The 19,532-nt window shown below is 41.5% G+C and overlaps 1 protein-coding gene across 1 annotated transcript in view; it reads left to right on the plus strand.

The window, feature by feature from the left end:
- SLC47A1 (solute carrier family 47 member 1) overlaps positions 1-10,059 on the plus strand; it is a gene marked incomplete at both ends in the record, with an annotated part of 52,296 nt that extends 42,237 nt beyond the window's left edge. Inside the window, 3 exon segments of the mRNA XM_079725549.1 lie at positions 8,381-8,530; positions 9,098-9,170; positions 9,807-10,059. Of these exon segments, the coding sequence (XP_079581675.1) occupies positions 8,381-8,530; positions 9,098-9,170; positions 9,807-10,059 (476 nt within the window).
- Positions 10,060-19,532: the final 9,473 nt, after the last annotated feature.

The raw sequence follows: 19,532 nt of genomic DNA on the forward strand, positions 1-19,532 counted from the left end.
CAAGATTCTATTTCCCAGATCCAAAATCTTGGAAATAGAATAGACAATATGCAAGAAACAGTTAACAAGGACCTAGAAGAACTAAAGATGAATCAAGCATCGATTAAAAACACAATAAATGAAATGAAAAATACTCTAGATGGGATCAATAGCAGAATAACTGAGGCAGAAGAACGGATAAGTGAGGTGGAAGATAAAATAGTGGAAATAACTGATGCAGAGAAAAATAAAGAAAAAAGAATGAAAAGAACAGAGGACAGTCTCAGAGACCTCTGGGACAACATTAAACGCACCAACATTCGAATTATAGGGGTTCCAGAAGAAGAAGAGAAAAAGAAAGGGACTGAGAAAATATTTGAAGAGATTATAGTTGAAAACTTCCCTAATATGGGAAAGGAAATAGTTAATCAAGTCCAGGAGGCACAGAGAGTCCCATACAGAATAAATCCAAGAAGAAATACGCCAAGACACATATTAATCAAACTGTCAAAAATTAAACACAAAGAAATCATATTAAAAGCAGCAAGGGAAAAACAACAAATAACACACAAGGGAATCCCCATCAGGTTAACAGCTGATCTCTCAGCAGAAACTCTACAAGCCAGAAGGGAGTGGCAGGACATAATTAAAGTGATGAAGGAGAGAAACCTGCAACCAAGATTACTCTACCCAGCAAGGATCTCATTCAGATTTGATGGAGAAATTAAAACCTTTACAGACAAGCAAAAGCTGAGAGAGTTCAGCACCACCAAACCAGCTTTACAACAAATGCTAAAGGAACTTCTCTAGGCAAGAAACACAACAGAAGGACTATACCTACAATAACGAACCCAAAGCCATTAAGGAAATGGGAATAGGAACATACATATCAATAATTACCTTAAATGTAAATGGACTAAATGCTCCCACCAAAAGACACAGAGTGGCTGAATGGATACAAAAACAAGACCCATATATATGCTGTCTACAAGAGACCCACTTCAGACCTAGAGACACATACAGATTGAAAGTAAGGGGATGGAAAAAGATATTCCGTGCAAATGGAAATCAAAAGAAAGCTGGAGTAGCAATTCTTATATCAGACAAAATAGACTTTAAAATAAAGACTATTAGAAGAGACAAAGAAGGACACTACATAACGATAAAGGGATCGATCCAAGAAGAAGATATAACAATTGTAAATATTTATGCACCCAACATAGGAGCACCTCAATACATAAGGCAAATACTAACAGCCATAAAAGGGGAAATCGACAGTAACACAATCATAGTAGGGGACTTTAACACCCCACTTTCACCAATGGACAGATCATCCAAAATGAAAATAAGGAAACACAAGCTTTAAATGATACATTAAACAAGATGGACTTAATTGATATTTATAGGACATTCCACCCAAAAACAACAGAATACACATTTTTCTCAAGTGCTCATGGAACATTCTCCAGGATAGATCATATCTTGGGTCACAAATCAAGCCTTGGTAAATTTAAGAAAATTGAAATTGTATCAAGTATCTTTTCCGACCACAATGCTATGAGACTAGACATCAATTACAGGAAAAGATCTGTAAAAAATACAAACACATGGAGGCTAAACAATACACTACTCAATAATGAAGTGATCACTGAAGAAATCAAAGAGGAAATTAAGAAATACTTAGAAACAAATGACAATGGAGACACGACGACCCAAAACCTATGGGACGCAGCAAAAGCAGTTCTAAGGGGGAAGTTTATAGCAATACAATCCCACCTTAAGAAACAGGAAACATTTCGAGTAAACAACCTGACCCTGCACCTAAAGCAATTAGAGAAAGAAGAACAAAAAACCCCCAAAGTTAGCAGAAGGAAAGAAATCATAAAGATCAGATCAGAAATAAATGAAAAAGAAATGAAGGAAACGATAGCAAAGATCAACCAAACTAAAAGCTGGTTCTTTGAGAAGATAAACAAAATTGACAAACCATTAGCCAGACTCATCAAGAAAAGAAGGGAGAAGACTCAAATCAGTAGAATTAGAAATGAAAAAGAAGTAACAACTGACACTGCAGAAATACAAAAGATCATGAGAGATTACTATAAGCAACTCTATGCCAATAAAATGGACAACCTGGAAGAAATGGACAAATTCTTAGAAATGCACAACCTACCAAGACTGACTCAGGAAGAAATAGAAAATATGAATAGACCAATCACAAGCACTGAAATTGAAACTGTGATTAAAAATCTTCCATCAAACAAAAGCCCAGGACCAGATGGCTTCACAGGCGAATTCTATCAAACATTTAGAGAAGAGCTAACACCCATCCTTCTCAAACTCTTCCAAACAATATCAGAGGAAGGAACACTCCCAAACTCATTCTACGAGGCCACCATCACCTTGATACCAAAACCAGGCAAGGATGTCACAAAGAAAGAAAACTACAGGCCAATATCACTGATGAACATAGATGCAAAAATCCTCAACAAAATACTAGCAAACAGAATCCAACAGCACATTAAAAGGATCATACACCATGATCAAGTGGGGTTTATTCCAGGAATGCAAGGATTCTTCAATATACGCAAATCAATCAATGTGATACACCATATTAACAAGTTGAAGGAGAAAAACCATATGATCATCTCAATAGATGCAGAGAAAGCTTTCGACAAAATTCAACACCCATTTATGATAAAAACCCTGCAGAAAGTAGGCATAGAGGGAACTTTCCTCAACATAATAAAGGCCATATATGACAAACCCACAGCCAACATTGTCCTCAATGGTGAAAAACTGAAACCATTTCCACTAAGATCAGGAACAAGACAAGGCTGCCCACTCTCACCACTCTTATTCAACATAGTTTTGGAAGTTTTAGCCACAGCAATCAGAGAAGAAAAGGAAATAAAAGGAATCCAAATTGGAAAAGAAGAAGTAAAGCTGTCACTGTTTGCAGATGACATGATACTATACATAGAGAATCCTAAAGATGCTACCGAAAAACTACTAGAGCTAATCAATGAATTTGGTAAAGTAGCAGGATACAAAATTAATGCACAGAAATCTCTGGCATTCCTGTACACTAATGATGAAAAATCTGAAAATGAAATCAAGAAAACACTCCCATTTACCATTGCAACAAAAAGAATAAAATATCTAGGAATAAACCTACCTAAGGAGACAAAAGACCTGTATGCAGAAAATTATAAGACACTGATGAAAGAAATTAAAGATGATATAAATAGATGGAGAGATATACCATGCTCCTGGATTGGAAGAATCAATATTGTGAAAATGACTCTACTACCCAAAGCAATCTACAGATTCAATGCAATCCCTATCAAACTACCACTGGCATTTTTCACAGAAGTAGAACAAAAAATTTCAAAATTTGTTTGGAAAAACAAAAGACCCCGAATAGCCAAAGCAATCTTGAGAACGAAAAACGGAGCTGGAGGAATCAGGCTGCCTGACTTCAGACTATACTACAAAGCTACAGTAATTAAGACAGTGTGGTACTGGCATAAAAACAGAAAGATAGATCAGTGGATCAGGATAGAAAGCCCAGAGATAAACCCACGCACATATGGCCAACTTATCTTTGATAAAGGAGGCAGGAATGTACAGTGGAGAAAGGACAGCCTCTTCAATAAGTGGTGCTGGGAAAACTGGACAGGGACATGTAAAAGTATGAGATTAGATCATTCCCTAACACCATACACAAAAATAAGCTCAAAATGGATTAAAGACCTAAATGTAAGGCCAGAAACTATCAAACTCTTAGAGGAAAACATAGGTAGAACACTCTATGACATAAATCACAGCAAGATCCTTTTGGACCCACCTCCTAGAGAAATGGAAATAAAAACAAAGATAAACAAATGGGACCTAATGAAACTTCAAAGCTTTTGCACAGCAAAGGAAACCATAAACAAGACCAAAAGACAACCCTCAGAATGGGAGAAAATATTTGCAAATGAAGCAACTGACAAAGGATTAATCTCCAAAATTTATAAACAGCTCATGCAGCTCAATAGCAAAAAAACAACCCAATCCAAAAATGGGCAGAAGACTTAAATAGGCATTTCTCCAAAGAAGATATACAGACTGCCAACAAACACATGAAAGAATGCTCAACATCATTAATCATTAGAGAAATGCAAATCAAAACTACAATGAGATATCATCTCACACCAGTCAGAATGGCCATCATCAAGAAATCTAGAAACAATAAATGCTGGAGAGGGTGTGGAGAAAAGGGAACACTCTTGCACTGCTGGTGGGAATGTGAATTGGTACAGCCACTATGGAGAACAGTATGGAGGTTCCTTAAAAAACTAAAAATAGAACTACCATATGACCCAGCAATCCCACTACTAGGCATATACCCTGAGAAAACCATAATTCAAAAAGAGACATGTACCAAAATGTTCATTGCAGCTCTATTCACAATAGCCCGGAGCTGGAAACAACCTAAGTGTCCATCATCGGATGAATGGATAAAGAAGATGTGGCACATATATACAATGGAATATTACTCAGCCATAAAAAGAAACGAAACTGAGCTATTTGTAATGAGGTGGATAGACCTAGAGTCTGTCATACAGAGTGAAGTAAGTCAGAAAGAGAAAGACAAATACCGTATGCTAACACATATATATGGAATTTAAAAAAAAAAAAAAGTCATGAAGAACCTAGGGGTAAAACGGGAATAAAGACACAGACCTACTTGAGAATGGACTTGAGGATATGGGGAAGGGGAAGGGTAAGCTGTGACAAAGGGAAAGAGAGGCATGGACATATATACACTACCAAACGTAAGGTAGATAGATAGTGGGAAGCAGCCGCAGAGCACAGGGAGATCAGCTCGGTGCTTTGTGACCGCCTGGAGGGGTGGGATGGGGAGGGTGGGAGGGAGGGAGATGCATGAGGGAGGGGATGTGGGAACAGATGTATATGTATGACTGATTCACTTTGTTATAAAGCAGAAACTAATAAAAAAAAAAAAAGGGAAAAAAAAAAAAAAAAAAAGATAGGACCAGTAGACCTCTCTCTGCAGAGAATAAATGCACTGTTGCCAAAAGACTCGGGAGCCAACTCTGAAATCCACCTGCCTGGTGGTCTACGGCCTGGAGGCCATCTGTGTTCTTATAAAATGGGTGCTCCTCTGACATCCTCAGCTTTTTAAAAAATATATATTTATTAATTTATTTGGTTGCACCGTGTCTTCTTGGCGGCATGTGGGCTCTTTAGTTGTGGCATGTGGGATCTAGTTCCCCGACCAGGGATTGAACCCGGGCCACCTACATTGGGAGTGTGGAGTCTTAACCCCTGGACCACCAGGGAAGTCCCACCCTCAGCTTTTATGTTCAAATACTGGACGAACATTTTGGAAATGTTAGCCTCTGCTCAGTATAGTTTTTATCATTTTCCTTGTAAAGCTTTTGCTCATTTCTTGTTAAGGTTATCCCCATTTTATCCTCTTGTGGCCATTGTAGACAAGGCCTTCCCTTCCATCCTGTAATCTAAGTGGTTGTTGTTGGTATATTTGAGGGCTGTTAATTACTGTCTGTGAATTTTGTAGCTTGTTAAAATTCTGAATTCCTCTTATTTGAGTAGTATACAGTTGATTCTCACGGCTTTTCCAGGTATACAATCATATTGTGTACAAATAGCTTTATATTCTCCTTATCAGATGTTACACCACTGGTTTTTTTCCTGCCTAAAGCCTCCAGTAGAATAATAAATTGTTGTGGTAATAGTGGAAATGCTTGTCTTGTTCAGGACTTCAGAGATTGTGCTTCTGATGTTTCTCTACTAAATAGCATGCTGGATTGGGGGCTGACATACATATATACACACAATGTAAACACACATACATTAACAAACATGTGTGCATGTCTTCTTAAATCATGTTCAGGTAGTATCCATGGAGTCTGCTTTACTGAAAGTTCCCAACAAAAATGGTTGAGAGTTTTGCCAAATGTAATTGCATGTCATGTAAGTAGAAATAGTTCTACTCCTTCCTTTCTAGTGTTTTTGCCTTTTTCTTGTTGTTCTGGCAAGAACTGCTACAATAGGATTTTAACGTTTTTTCTATATTTTCCTCTAGTACTTTTTATTTTTTAACATCTTTATTGGAGTATAATTGCTTTACAATGGTGTGTCAGTTTCTGCTTTATAACAAAGTGAATCAGTTATACATAGACATATGTCCCCATACGTCTTCCCTCTTGCATCTCCCTCCCTCCCACCCTCCCTATCCCACCCCTCTAGGTGGTCACAAAGCACAGAGCTGATCTCCCTGTGCTATGCAGCTGCTTCCCACTAGCTAGCTATTTTACATTTGGTAGTGTATATATGTCCATGCCATTCTCTCACTTTGTCCCAGCTTACCCTTCCCCCTTCCCGTATCCTCAATTCCATTCTCTAGTAGGTCTGCATCTTTATTCCCATCTTGACCCTAGGTTCTTTTTTTTTTTTTTTTTTTTAGATTCCATATATATGTGTTAGCATATGGTATTTGTTTTTCTCTTACTTCACTCTGTATGACAGTCTCTAGGTCCATCCACCTCGCTACAAATAACTCAGTTTCTTTCCTTTTTATGGCTAATATTCCATTGTATATATGTGCAACATCTTCTTTATCCATTCATCTGTTGATGGACACTTAGGTTGCTTCCATGTCCTGGCTATTGTAACTAGAGCTGCAATGAACATTTTGGTACATGACTTTTTTTTTTTTTTGCGGTACGCGGGCCTCACTGCTGTGGCCTCTCCCGTTGCGGAGCACAGGCTCTGGACGCGCGGGCCCAGCGGCCATGGCTCACGGGCCCAGCCGCTCCGCGGCATGTGGGATCCTCCCGGGCCGGGGCACGAACCCGTGTCCCCTGCATCGGCAGGTGGACTTTCAACCACTGCACCACCAGGGAAGCCCCATGACTCTTTTTTTTTTTTTTTTTTTTTTTTGCGGTACGCGGGCCTCTCACTGTTGTGGCCTCTCCCATTGCGGAGCACAGGCTCCGGACGCGCAGGCTCAGCGGCCATGGCTCACCGGCCTAGCCGCTCCGCGGCATGTGGGATCTTCCTGGACTGGGGCACGAACCCATGTCCCCTGCATCAGCAGGCAGACTCTCAACCACTGTGCCACCAGGGAAGCCCTGTGTCATATTTTAGATTCCACATATAAGTGATATAGTATTTGTCTTTCTCTTTCTGACTGACTTCACTTAGTATGATAATCTCTAGGTCCACCCATGTTGCTGCAAATGGCATTATTTCATTCTTTCTTATGGCTGAGTAGTATTCCATTGTGTATATGTACCACATCTTTATCCGTTCCTCTGCTGATGGACATTTAGGTTGTTTCCATGTCTTGGCTGTTGTGAAGAGTGCTGTTGTGAACATTGGGGTGCATGTACCTTTTTGAATTACACTTTTGTCTGGGTATATGCCCAGGAGTGGGATTGCTGGATCATGTAGCAACTCGATTTTTAGTTTTTTGAGGAATCTCCTTTTTTCCATAGTAGCTGCACCAACTTACATTCCCACAAACAGCGTAGGAGGGTTCTCTTTTCTCCACACCCTCTCCAGCATTTATTTGTAGACGTTTTAATGATGGCCATTCTGACCAGTGTGAGGTGGCACCTCATTGTAGTTTTGATTTGCGTTTCTCTAATAATAAGCGATGTTGTTAAGTTGCTCCTTTTTTAAATAACATTGTGACGAGCATCCCAGGTCTATGAATATTAACGACATTCCTGAGTCTCTCCTGAGGTTGGATTCCTAGGAATGGAATCAGTCCATCAAAGGGTATAAACTGTCCATCCATCTGCTTTTCAACTCGTGAAATGGCCAGGAGTCCATGGGAGGCCCAGCCTCAGTGACCCCTTGCCAATGTGGGGCCCCAGACATGTGAACAGGTTAGCAGACTAATTCCCAGTTTATACTGGGTTCCAACTCAAGCCTCGACAGCTGGCTTTGTAGTGCAGTTATTCATATGTGAATGGGTATTTTATATCCACTTTGTTACACAATGATATTTAAGTGGTTTAAATAGTTTCTTCTCATGAGGAGACAGGCAATGTTTACAATGTTTCTTAGTCATCTCTTGGACACAGCAATTGGAGAGATGGTTCTCAAAGTGGGCTTCTAGAAACATCAGGCCTCACAGGTACATGCACACGCCCATCTAAAGCCTTCCAGTGGGTTCCCACTAGAGTTGGAATCAAACCTGGTCAGTGGTAAGCTTGAGTCTGATCCTGGTCCATAATTATCTAAAATTTTAGGGTAAGCTGCAGTCTACGCTGTGGATACAGTAGTTACGGGGGAATGTTAGTGATGCCAGGAGGGGGACTGCAGAAAATCTGAATGGATACTTGTTTCCCACCCACAGGTCTCTGGTCCGGACTGACTCTCTGTGTCTTCTTTCAAACCCTCTTCTACTTGGTGTCCATCTATCTGGAGGATAATCTGGAACAGAGTGGCAGAGCAGGTCAGAGAGGGCGGGTCCTCTTAGAGATGGAGCCTGTTGATCCCAGGGCAGGTAAGGAGTCTTCCAGGGTGAAAATGGTAAGAAATCCATTGGCAGCATGACGCACTTTGTTTAGTGAAATGCATCCAACGTGAGAGTTGGGGGCAAAAGGAAATCCTGTGTCAGCACATTTTCCTCTTAATGTGGAGTTAATTTAATATCTACTAAGCAGGGCTCAGCCAGAAAAAAAGAGAATTAGCTTAGAAACTATTCTGCTGTTTTGGTGTGGTAGTCTTAGAAAAGCAGTAGTGTTTCCTGTTTTTCCTGATCTGTTGTCTAGTTTTAGGCGTCTTAAAAAGCATGTTTTGGTCCATGGTTTCCTAAGAAATGCAAAATGCTAAGTGCCTGTGATCAGGGAAGTTCTTGGGGGCAGAACCTGTCCTGCGGCCTGAGGACCGGGATCCTGACCCTCTGGGCATCTCTGTGTTGAAGTGTGAGCCCTGCTGACTGTGTCAGGGTTTGAGAGGAGATGGGTGGGAGGTCGGCCGAGCGGAGGTGTCCTGGACAAAGAGCCGTGAGGAGGAGCTGAGGTGTGCAAACCGCCACTGTCTGCGTCTTGACCACCCTCGAGTTTCGCAGCTCTTCTGCCTTTCCTTACGGTGACGTATCATGTCCTCCCTCCCTTCAGTGTGATTGCTGGAGTGAATGAAGTGTACAGGACGTTAAGTTGGACCATAAACTACCCCTTAGGCGATTGCACCATTTATCTTTAGACTTTGTTCCTTTTATCGGGATTTAGGCGCAGTAAAGGCCACAGTGCAAAAAATATGTTTGCAACTATGGCAACAAGTGGCTTTTTATGCCATGTTTGTGAGCTGATATTGGGGCGAAGAATAGTGGTTTCTAGTGTGGTGTTCTGTCACTGGCATTTTCAGGACCAAGCAAGACCGCGCACGATGCTGTCACCTGTAGTGTAGTTTCCGAGGGAGCTTAACCACAGTTTAACAGCAGTGAACTGGCCTCGCTTGACCGCACTTGCTTTACCTCTGTGACGCTTTGTTTAGGCACAGGTTTGAGCTGGGCTGAGAGGGACGAAAGAGGCCGTGCCCACCGCAATAGGTTAAGTTTACGGGGGCTGTTCTCCAGGGTCCTTGATTCCTCTGGTTCTCACGCCCGGAACTCGGTGCATGAGCTTCTGCTTCCCTGCACAGTGTAGCTTGTCTCTGCCCTTCTAACTGGGAGGCCAACTCTGTGTTCCCCTCTGGGACGTGCTTAATTAATAACCCCACATGTAACAAACCATTTACAACGTAGGCTCGTGTCACCTTCAGGAATGCCCTTTACTCAGGGAAATTTCTCTGCAAACAGATCTGTCCATCCTAGACAAAGAGGTAGCCGATGGGGTGATTCTACCTGACGTCATCCGACCTGAGAGCCAGACCATGCAGCTGGTGGAGGAGAACAGCTCGTGTGGGGTGGCCACCATCAGGGAGGTCTTGACGGGGACCCAGCTGATTTTGTATCGTGGGGCGGCTGTAGTTTTAGCTTTTGCTGTCCTGGTAGCAGGACTTTTAATAAGAGTTTTCACTGACCGTGGCTGAAACAGAATCACCCCAGCCAGCCCACAAACTAGCAGTGACAACGACATGCCACACCACACAGGAAGCATGGGAATTGACCCTGGTCACCGGGACAGTGGTTTCGCTCTCAACTAAGTGTGGAGAGGATACCAGTGATGTGTGCTTAGCTATTCTGAGAGTTTGCACGATCTTAATGCTTACTGAAGATCAAGAAAAGAGTTATAATTTTAAGTGAACTCTTCTCCCAAACGTGAACTCTATCATGGTTTTTAAATCTGCAAATTTGGTTTTCCCGGCTCGAAGTGTTCTTTATGCCGTCGTATATTTAATATCTTTCGCTTTCCAGGAAAGCAGGTCCTCTAACATTAACCGCTGGTCACGTTGTCTTTGTGTTTCTCTGTTACGTGTTCCGTCTTGTCGGTGAGTTTGTACGAAGTGCCGTCTAGTCCAGTCCCAGGTAGTGCCGTGTAAGCTTTTATAAAATAAACACTTCAAAATGTGTGCTCAGACTATTTCTACCTATATGATAACTTGTAACTTATTGCCTTTTAAATTTTCGTTAAACTTCTGTATTAATTAAAAAAGGAATCTGTGTTCTCTCCTGCAGCTCAGCCCCCAGATGCCAGCAGGTGTGGCTGCACCTCTCGATGGAGAGTTTTAGAGCCTTTTATAGGGAATTGGACCAACCCAAATAGGAAATCCTAAAATGACTGACATTGGAGCTTCCCCAACACAAAGCCCACCCGATGACCTGGAGAGCAGTGTTCCCCTGGGCCATCTCCGCCCCCCCCCCGCCCTGGGGAGGCAAGCGGGCAGAGCTGGTACAGACCAGTCAGAGGAGACAGCGGCTGCAAGGTAAATACTGTCACCATGCTACAGAATAGGATGCTGTGGGATAAAACACCCAGGAAAGTTTTGAGGTGAAATTCATATAATATAAAATTAACCTTTTAAAGTGTATAATTCAGTAGCATTTAGTACATTTAGTGATTTTTGTTTTTTTTTAATTATTATACCATCTTGGTGTGAAGTGTCTGTCATTTTAGTTTGTAGTTCTAATGCACATTACTAATGACATCCATCATCATTGCATAGGTTTACTGGCCATCTGTGTATCTTTTGGAGAAATGTGCCCATGTTTACATTGAGTTGTTTGTTGCAAGAGTTTTTAATACACTCTGGGTCCTTATCAGTTGGGTGGTTTGCAGTATTCTCCACCCCCAATTCTGTAGCCCATCTTTTCACTTTCTCAATAGTGTCTGCTCTGTGAACAAAAAGTTTTTAATTTTGATGAAGCCCAATTTATTTTTTCTGTTGCTTTCATTTTTGTTGTCATATCTAAAAATCCACTGCCACATTGTCAGAAAAGAAATCAAGAAGAGACTGTGTTTCCAGTGTGACTTGTAAGTTCATCACTCTGTCCTAAAAAAAAGAGCAGCATGATTCACTTCTATTCTGCCACCAAACGTGGGGGGTTTTCACGCCAACAACCAGTTCTCCAAATCTTCCAACAACAGCAGGATGTCCAGTGATTCCATTCAACTGTGACACTAACCATGTGTCAGACCCCATGGGTTAAGGGCTCAGTCCCATGAGACTGCCACCCATGCTTTTGACTGACTGTCTATAAATTGGGGTTCTTGTGACCCTCTCCTTGTTCAGCAGTTTGCTAGAACAGCTTACAGGGACTCAGGAAAACACTTCACAGGATTACTCATTTGTTATAAAGGATACAACTCAGAAAGAGAGGCACAGGGTAAAGTACAGAGGTGATGGTGCTCAGGTGGTCTTTCTGATGACCAACTGCCCTCCTGAAGCTACGTAGGGGCCCCCCGTGAGTCACGTTATTAGCATTAAACCCTAAACCTGAAACTTCTGTACAAAATAGTCTGTTTTTAAAATGGGCACAGGATCTGCATTGACATTTCTCCAAAGATGATGTACAAATTGCCAGTAAACAAATGAAAAGATGCTTAACATCTTAGCCATTAGACAAATGCAAAAGAAAACCCCAAGGAGATACCACTACACATGCACTAAGTGGCTGTAATAAACACAGATACAAGCATTGGGGAGAAACTGGAACCCTTATACATTACTGGTAGGAAGTTACTGACCACTGTGGAAAACAATTTCACAGTTCTGGAAAAAGTGAAACATAGAGTTACCATGCGACTCAGCAACTGTACTCCTGGGTATATACCCAAAGAACTGAAAACATGTCCACACAGAAACTTCTACATGAATGTTCCTAGCAGCATTATTCAAGACAGCCCAAAACTGTTTAATGAAATTATAATATTCAAAATGGGTAGTTTTCAATACAAAATTACTGTGCATGCAGAGAATCAAGAATGTATGGCCATTTACCAGGAAGAAAAGATTAATAGACACTATCCCCGAATGAATATGCCCAGACAAGGGACAAAGAAGTAAGGGAACCAGGAGCATGATCTCTCAACAAAGAGAATGCCAACAAAGAAAGAAAGTACAGGAACCAAACAGAAAGCCTGGAGCTGAATAATACAAAACCTGAAATGAAAATGTCACGGCAGGGGTTCTGCGGCAGATTGGGGCAGGCAGAAGAAAGCCGGGGAATTTGAAGAAAGGACTGATCTGACACCAACTGGGTGTTTACAACTCAGCTCAAGTCTGACACTAACTAACTGGGGTTGACATCAGGTCCCACAAGTTGAAGAACCACACCTCCAAAAAGACTGCCCTTCAGATGTCAGCCGCAAGTGGGGTCCCCAGGCCAGCCACAAATAGCCAATAAGCACAAGATGCTCCACATCATTAGCCATTTAGGAAATAATGCACATTAAAACCACAATGAGATAGCAACTCACACCTATGATGATGCCTGTAATCACAAAGTAAAACAATTTTAAATAAGTGTTTGTTGGTAAGGGTGTGGAGAAATCTGGAACTCTTGTGCATTGCTGGTAAGAATGTAAAGTGATGCGAGCTACTGCGAAAAACAGTTTGGCGGTTCCTCAAAAACTTAAACATAGAAATACCATACTATCCAGCAATTCCACTACTAGGTTATACCCAAAGGAATTAAAAGCAGGGACTCAAACAGATACTTGTACACCAGTGTTGGACACAGCATTACTCATGATAGGTGATGGAAACAACCCAAGTGTCCATCACAAATGGATTTATATGTATACAAAGGAATATTATTCAGCTATAAAAAGAATGAAATTCTGACACATGCTACAACATGGATGAATCCTGAGAACATTATGCTAAGTGAAATAAGCCAGATACAAGAGGACAAAAATTGTAGGATTCCACTTACATGAGGTACCTGGAGTAGGGAAATTCATAGAGACAGAAAGAATAAGTTCCCAGGGATTGGGGGAGGGGGAAATGGGGAGTTATTATTTAATGGGTACAGGGTTTCTGTTTGGGATGATGAAAAAGATCTGGAAATGGACAGTGGTGACAACTGAACAACATTTTGAATGTACTTAATGCCAATGAAATCTACACTTAAAAATTATGAAAATGACAACTTTTATGCTATATATATTATAGTACAATAGGAAGGATGAAAGGCAGAAAAATTAATGCTAATATATCAATGTGCACTGCTGTTCTTGGAAAAAGGAACAGAAGAAGTATTCAAACAAGTAATAGCATGAAGTCTCGCACTTTAATGGGTACTCTGTACCTAAAAAACAAACAAAAATCAATACTAAGATAGAGCTTGATGACAATTCTGTTCTCGGATGACAAGTAATGTCTAGATCTTTAGGAAGAAAGAGCAAATCACCTACAAAGCAGAAAAAAAAATCAGGTGGTTTCGCAATTTCTTCTACACAGCTGCATTAATTTCTAGCAGACACTACAGCAATGTCTATAAAGTTCTGAAGCAAGAAAAATGTGACCCAGGACCATCTGTCCCTCAGATGCTCAATAAAGCCAACAAACACATAAATATCCTCAAGCATGTAACAACTCGAGTGGCAGATATAGCACCCCTGGCTATTAAAAAACAAAACAAAACAACTGTTTGCAATCAAAATAATTCAGGAATTGGACTCTTTGGTAGAAGGATGGGCAATATGGAAATAAGGAAGTAAGGCTTAAGAACAATGTGAGTTGTGATCATAGAACAGAATGTAAATGTAAAAATAATGTTTTTTAAAACATCAGGAGACAGGGAATGCAGAGGTGGGATAAAGCATAAATTCTCTAATTTTTATGTTTTCATATCAGTAAATCCTATGGAAGGTTGAAAGCTGGAGTCTAAACAAGCTTCAACTTCTTTTTTTAAATAAATTTTTTACACTAAGATATTTTAATTAAATACTGTCTCATTATGAAACCTCACTTGAAATTCAGCAATTCAGTTTCACTTTAGTCTTTCATTGAATTTAAGAGTAAATTTAATTGCAATAAAAAATAGTACTACAGTGGGAGGAAGGGAGACGCAAGAGGGAAGGGATATGGGAACTGATGTATATGTATAACTGATTCACTTTGTTATAAAGCAGAAACTAACACACCATTGTGAAGCAATTATACTCCAATAAAGTTGTAAAAAAAAAAAAGTACTACAGATAATCCCATTGTTATCAGCTTATTTACTTTCTATCCTCACGTGTATGTATGTATGAGAGAGATCTGGAATGACATCCACCAAATGTCACAAGTAGTGTTATCTCTGAGAGGAGGAATCTGGAATTATTTTATTCCTCTTTGCTTTGTATAATTCCGTATTACTTAAATTTTTAAAACTAATGACTAATGTCATTTTTACAAAACAACAGGAAGTTATTTCTTTACAAAGAACTGGCCCCTTCACGCACTAAGGCCATGAGATATTCAAGAACTTTTCAGGGCAGCAGAGACAAGGACCCCGCCAGACACCTCTACCTCCGCTGACCCCCAGCAGGGGCCCACAGCCTGGAGAAGGTCCCTGGACACTCTGAAAGATAGACTGTCACAGTGTGATCTCAGATTCCTTTTTTTAAAAGGGTGTATGACAGAGAGGTTCCCAAACTTTCCTGGTTAATGGCACCGTTAGTGCCTTAGCAATATGTTTTTCATGGCGCCCTGTGGCCAAAAGACATACCTATTCATTAATTAGTTAAGTTGCTAATTACTCATAGCCTAACAATTTAGTAGCTATTTTAAAAATAATACACATAAATGGAAAAAAATAATAGCCTTTTTTGTCTCATTCTTTTTTTTTTTTTTTTTTTTTGCGGTATGTGGGCCTCTCACTGTTGTGGCCTCTCCCGTTGCGGAGCACAGGCTCCGGACGCACAGGCCCAGCGGCCATGGCTCATGGGCCCAGCCACTCCGCGGCATGTGGGATCTTCCCGGGCCAGGGCACGAACCCATGTCCCCTGCATCGACAGGCGGACTCTCAACCACTGCGCCACCAGGGAAGCCCTTTGTCTCATTCTTAAGTGGACGCCTGCACCTGCTGGGCACTGAACAACTTCTCAGGCCCTGAGGTCAGGTTGGACGCTGCTACCCTCATTGCCTTTTTCACACTGACTTTCACACAACTTTTTATCACAGCAACTGCTGAGATAAGTTTTGCAAAGATACGATGACATCATTAAAAAAATACATGATGCGTTCTAATGTTAGAGCTGTGAAATGCCTTCAGCTGATAGCTTGTGTAGTATATAACAGGCATTAAGCCTCATTCTGTTTCCCTTGAAATTTTAAAATACTCTGAAATGTGCCTGTGGATTCACTGCTATCCCCATAGCACCTTGGCCCAGAGTTTGGGAACCAAACCGTGAATACATATAAGAAAAAAGTCTGAAAGTATACAGCACATTAGCAGAGGATACTTCTGAGTGATGGTATTACAGATAGTTTTTACTTTTCTATACTTCTCTGTATTTACTGGAAAAAAAATTATGCATTGCAATCAGGACAAGCAAACAATCAGGCAGCCACCAGATTCCCAAACATTAAAAATAAAAGCAATATCAAGAGTTCCGTATGATCCAGCAATCCCACTCCTGGGCATATATCCGGAAAAGACGAAAACTCTAATTTGAAAAGACACATGCACCCCAATGTTCATAATGGCACTATTCACAATAGCCAAGACGTGGAAGCAACCTATATGTCCATCGACAGATGATAAAGAGGATGTGGTACATATATACAATGGAGTATTAGCCATAAAAAACAATGAAATAATGCCATTTGCAGCAACATGGATGGACCTAGAGATTATCATACTAAGTGAAGTTAGAAAGAGAAAAACAAATATCATGTGATATCACTCATGTGTAATCTAAAAAAAATGATACAAATGAACTTATTTACAAAACAAATAGACTCACAGACATAGAAAACAAACGGTTACCAAAGGGGAAAAGGGGGCAGGGATAAATTACAAATTTGGGATGAACAGATACACACTACTATATATAAAGTAGATAAATCAACAAGGACCTACTGTATAGCACAGGAAACTATACTCAATATGTTGTAATGACCTATAATGAAAATTATCAGTTATAATGTACATATATATATATATATAAAACTGAAACACTTTGCTGTACATCTGAAACATGACATTGTAAAATCAACTGTACTCAAAAAAAAAGGCTATGTCAAGTGTCATCAAGGATGTGAAATAACAGGAACTCGTATACACTAGTAGTGAGACTGTTAACTTGTAGAACCACTCTGGTTTTTAAAAAATTTAAAAAAGGGCTTCCCTGGTGGCGCAGTGGTTGAGAGTCCGCCTGCCGATGCAGGGGACACGGGTTTGTGCCCTGGTCCGGGAAGATCCCACATGCCGCGGAGCGGCTGGGCCCGTGAGCCATGGCCGCTGAGCCTGCGCGTCCGGAGCCTGTGCTCCGCAATGAGAGAGGCCACAACAGTGAGAGGCCTGCGTACCGCAAAAAAAAAAAAAAAAAAATTAAAAAAAAATTTTTTTAGGGCTTCCCTGGTGGTGCAGTGGTTAAGAATCCGCCTGCCAACGCAGGGGACACAGGTTTGAGCCCTGGTCCGGGAAGATCCCACGTGCCTCGGAGCAACTAAGCTCGTGTGCCACAACTACTGAACCCGCACACCTAGAGCCCGTGCTCCACAAGAGAAGCCACCAAAATGAGAAGCCCGCGCACCACAACGAAGAGTAGCCCCTGCTCGCCACAACTAGAGAAAGACGGCACGCAGCAACAAAGACCCAACACAGCCAAAAATAAATAAAATCAATTGAAGAAATTAAAAAAAAATTTTTTTTGGCCATGCCACATGGCATGTGGCATCCTAGTTCTCCCATCAGGGACTGAACCTGTGCCCCCTGCATTGGAAGCGTGGAGTCTTAACCACTGGACCACCAGGGAAGTCCCATGTACAATCACTTTGGAAGACAGTTTGTATTATCTAGTAAAATTGAAGATAGATAAAGCCTATGATTAATTCCACTACTAGGTGTACTCTAGAGAAAACTGTTCACATGTGTGTGATGGTACCTGTACAGGAATATTCACTGCAGCACTGTTTGTAATAGCCCCAAATAGAAACCACCCAAAAGCTTGTCTAAGGTAGAACAGATAAGTATGGTGTCTGCATTCAATAGGATCCTACACAAAAGGAAACATGAATGAATTACAGATCCATGCACTGACGTGGGTGAATTTCACAAACGTAAACCTAAGTTAAAGAAACAAGGAACGAAGGCATATGTAAGAATGGCTCAGTTCAGAAAAGAGAAATGAACATGAAAAACCAAAATACAAAATAGGTTGTTTATGGAAACATTTATAGGTGACAAAACCAAGAAGAAAAAAGAAAGTGTGAGGTGGGCTGGTCCAGGAAAGGAAAGGAAGGAATGGGTCATAGGACTCATTCATAAACATTCTACATATTTTCCATATCCTTTGCCCATTTTTTTCTATTAGGCTGTTGGTCATTTTCTTCTTGATTTTTAGAAGCACTTAATGTGAGGGAAATGTCAGTATACAGGGGCTTATCCACTAATAAATATGGCTTCACCAGGGTCCTGGAATCCAACCCGCTTCAGATGAATGACTGTTCCTTTGGGTGAAGAGATAGAAGTGGAAAAGGGCGGGAGATTCTGCTTCCTCTTATGTCTCAGATATGGTTCAAGAAGCAGTAATTATATGCTGTTTTCAAAAAACAGCTAGGGGCTCCCCTGGCGGTCCAATGGCTAAGACTCTGTGCTCCTAATGCAGGGGGCCTGGGTTCGATCCCTGATCAGGGAACTAGATCCCACATGCATTGCCGCAACTAAAGATCCTGCACGACACAACTAAGAGCCAGCGCAGGCTAAATAAATAAATATTTAAAACAAACAAACACAACTAAAATGAAGAAGGAACGTTAACAATTTAAAGGTAGGTTTAAAAATTAGATCAAAGTGCAGACTAAACACCTATATCACTCTTCCTCTTGCTTCAAATACCATTAGTGAACTGGACATTTTGAGGAATTCCTAGCTGACGAAAAGCTGATGGAGTCAGATTGACAGAAAACTTAAGTAGGAGAAACCAGAGCCCAAATTTTAAGTAGAAGGTTACTATAACAGGAGTTTCCAACCAAACGCCAGAGGATCACCAAGCCAAGTGAAATGCAAACAACAGCAGAGGTCTCCGGACCACCATCAGGATAAGGGATGTAAGTTCCATCCGGAGGAGCTGGGACGACCAGGGCCCTCTCCTTCCTCAGGATATGGAGGTGCTGGCAGCTGCCACGACTTTCTCAACAGAGCACACACTCCACCCGAGGAGCTGGCAGGCTAAGTGCCAGCACTGGGAATGGGGCAGAGCAGAGCTCAGGGGACTGGAAATACGCAGAAGCTGCCAGCACTCGGGCTCTGCAGCCTGCCCGGTGCAGTCACACAGGGAGAACATGTGAGGTGCACACACCGAAGGAAACAGACAAGAACCCCATGATTTACGCTCGACAAGATCACCTACCCAGAAAATAGAGAAGCTGAGAAATTACTGGAGCAAATCAGGTTTCAGAAAACCTGTAAGAGACAAGGTCAGCTTTCAAACCAATAGCTTTCCTATATGTCCTCAATTACCAATTAGAGCTTGGTTAAAGATCACATTCAAAATAGCAAAAACACACCTACAGAAAATCTAAATACCTATTAATAAGGCCTGGCGAAAAGCAGGCAAAACGCCCGGGAAGACACGCGTATTGATGCTGGTCTCCCCTCAGCAGGAGCAGCAGCTGCCCTACCTTTCCTCGGTTCCTCCCCAGGGCCCCCTGACTCTGGAGCCAGGCCTGTGTGCTCAGTTCCCTGTCCCCAAGGTCAAAGACAGCAGGAACCAACAGACGCTCCCATCCCTCCCAGCCCGCCTTCCACCTCCTCCCTGACAGCTGCCCTGTAGACGTGAGGCTCCAGCGGCCCCTGGGGTAAATGGATCTGAAGCGGCCCGCACACATCTGCTGCTGCTTCTGCTCCCTGGCTGAACCCTGACACACAGTACATTTCTAGGAAATATATTTCAAGGAAAACACTG

Source organism: Hyperoodon ampullatus (genome assembly GCF_949752795.1).
Source record: "Hyperoodon ampullatus genome assembly, chromosome: 19".
NCBI lineage: Eukaryota > Metazoa > Chordata > Mammalia > Artiodactyla > Ziphiidae > Hyperoodon > Hyperoodon ampullatus.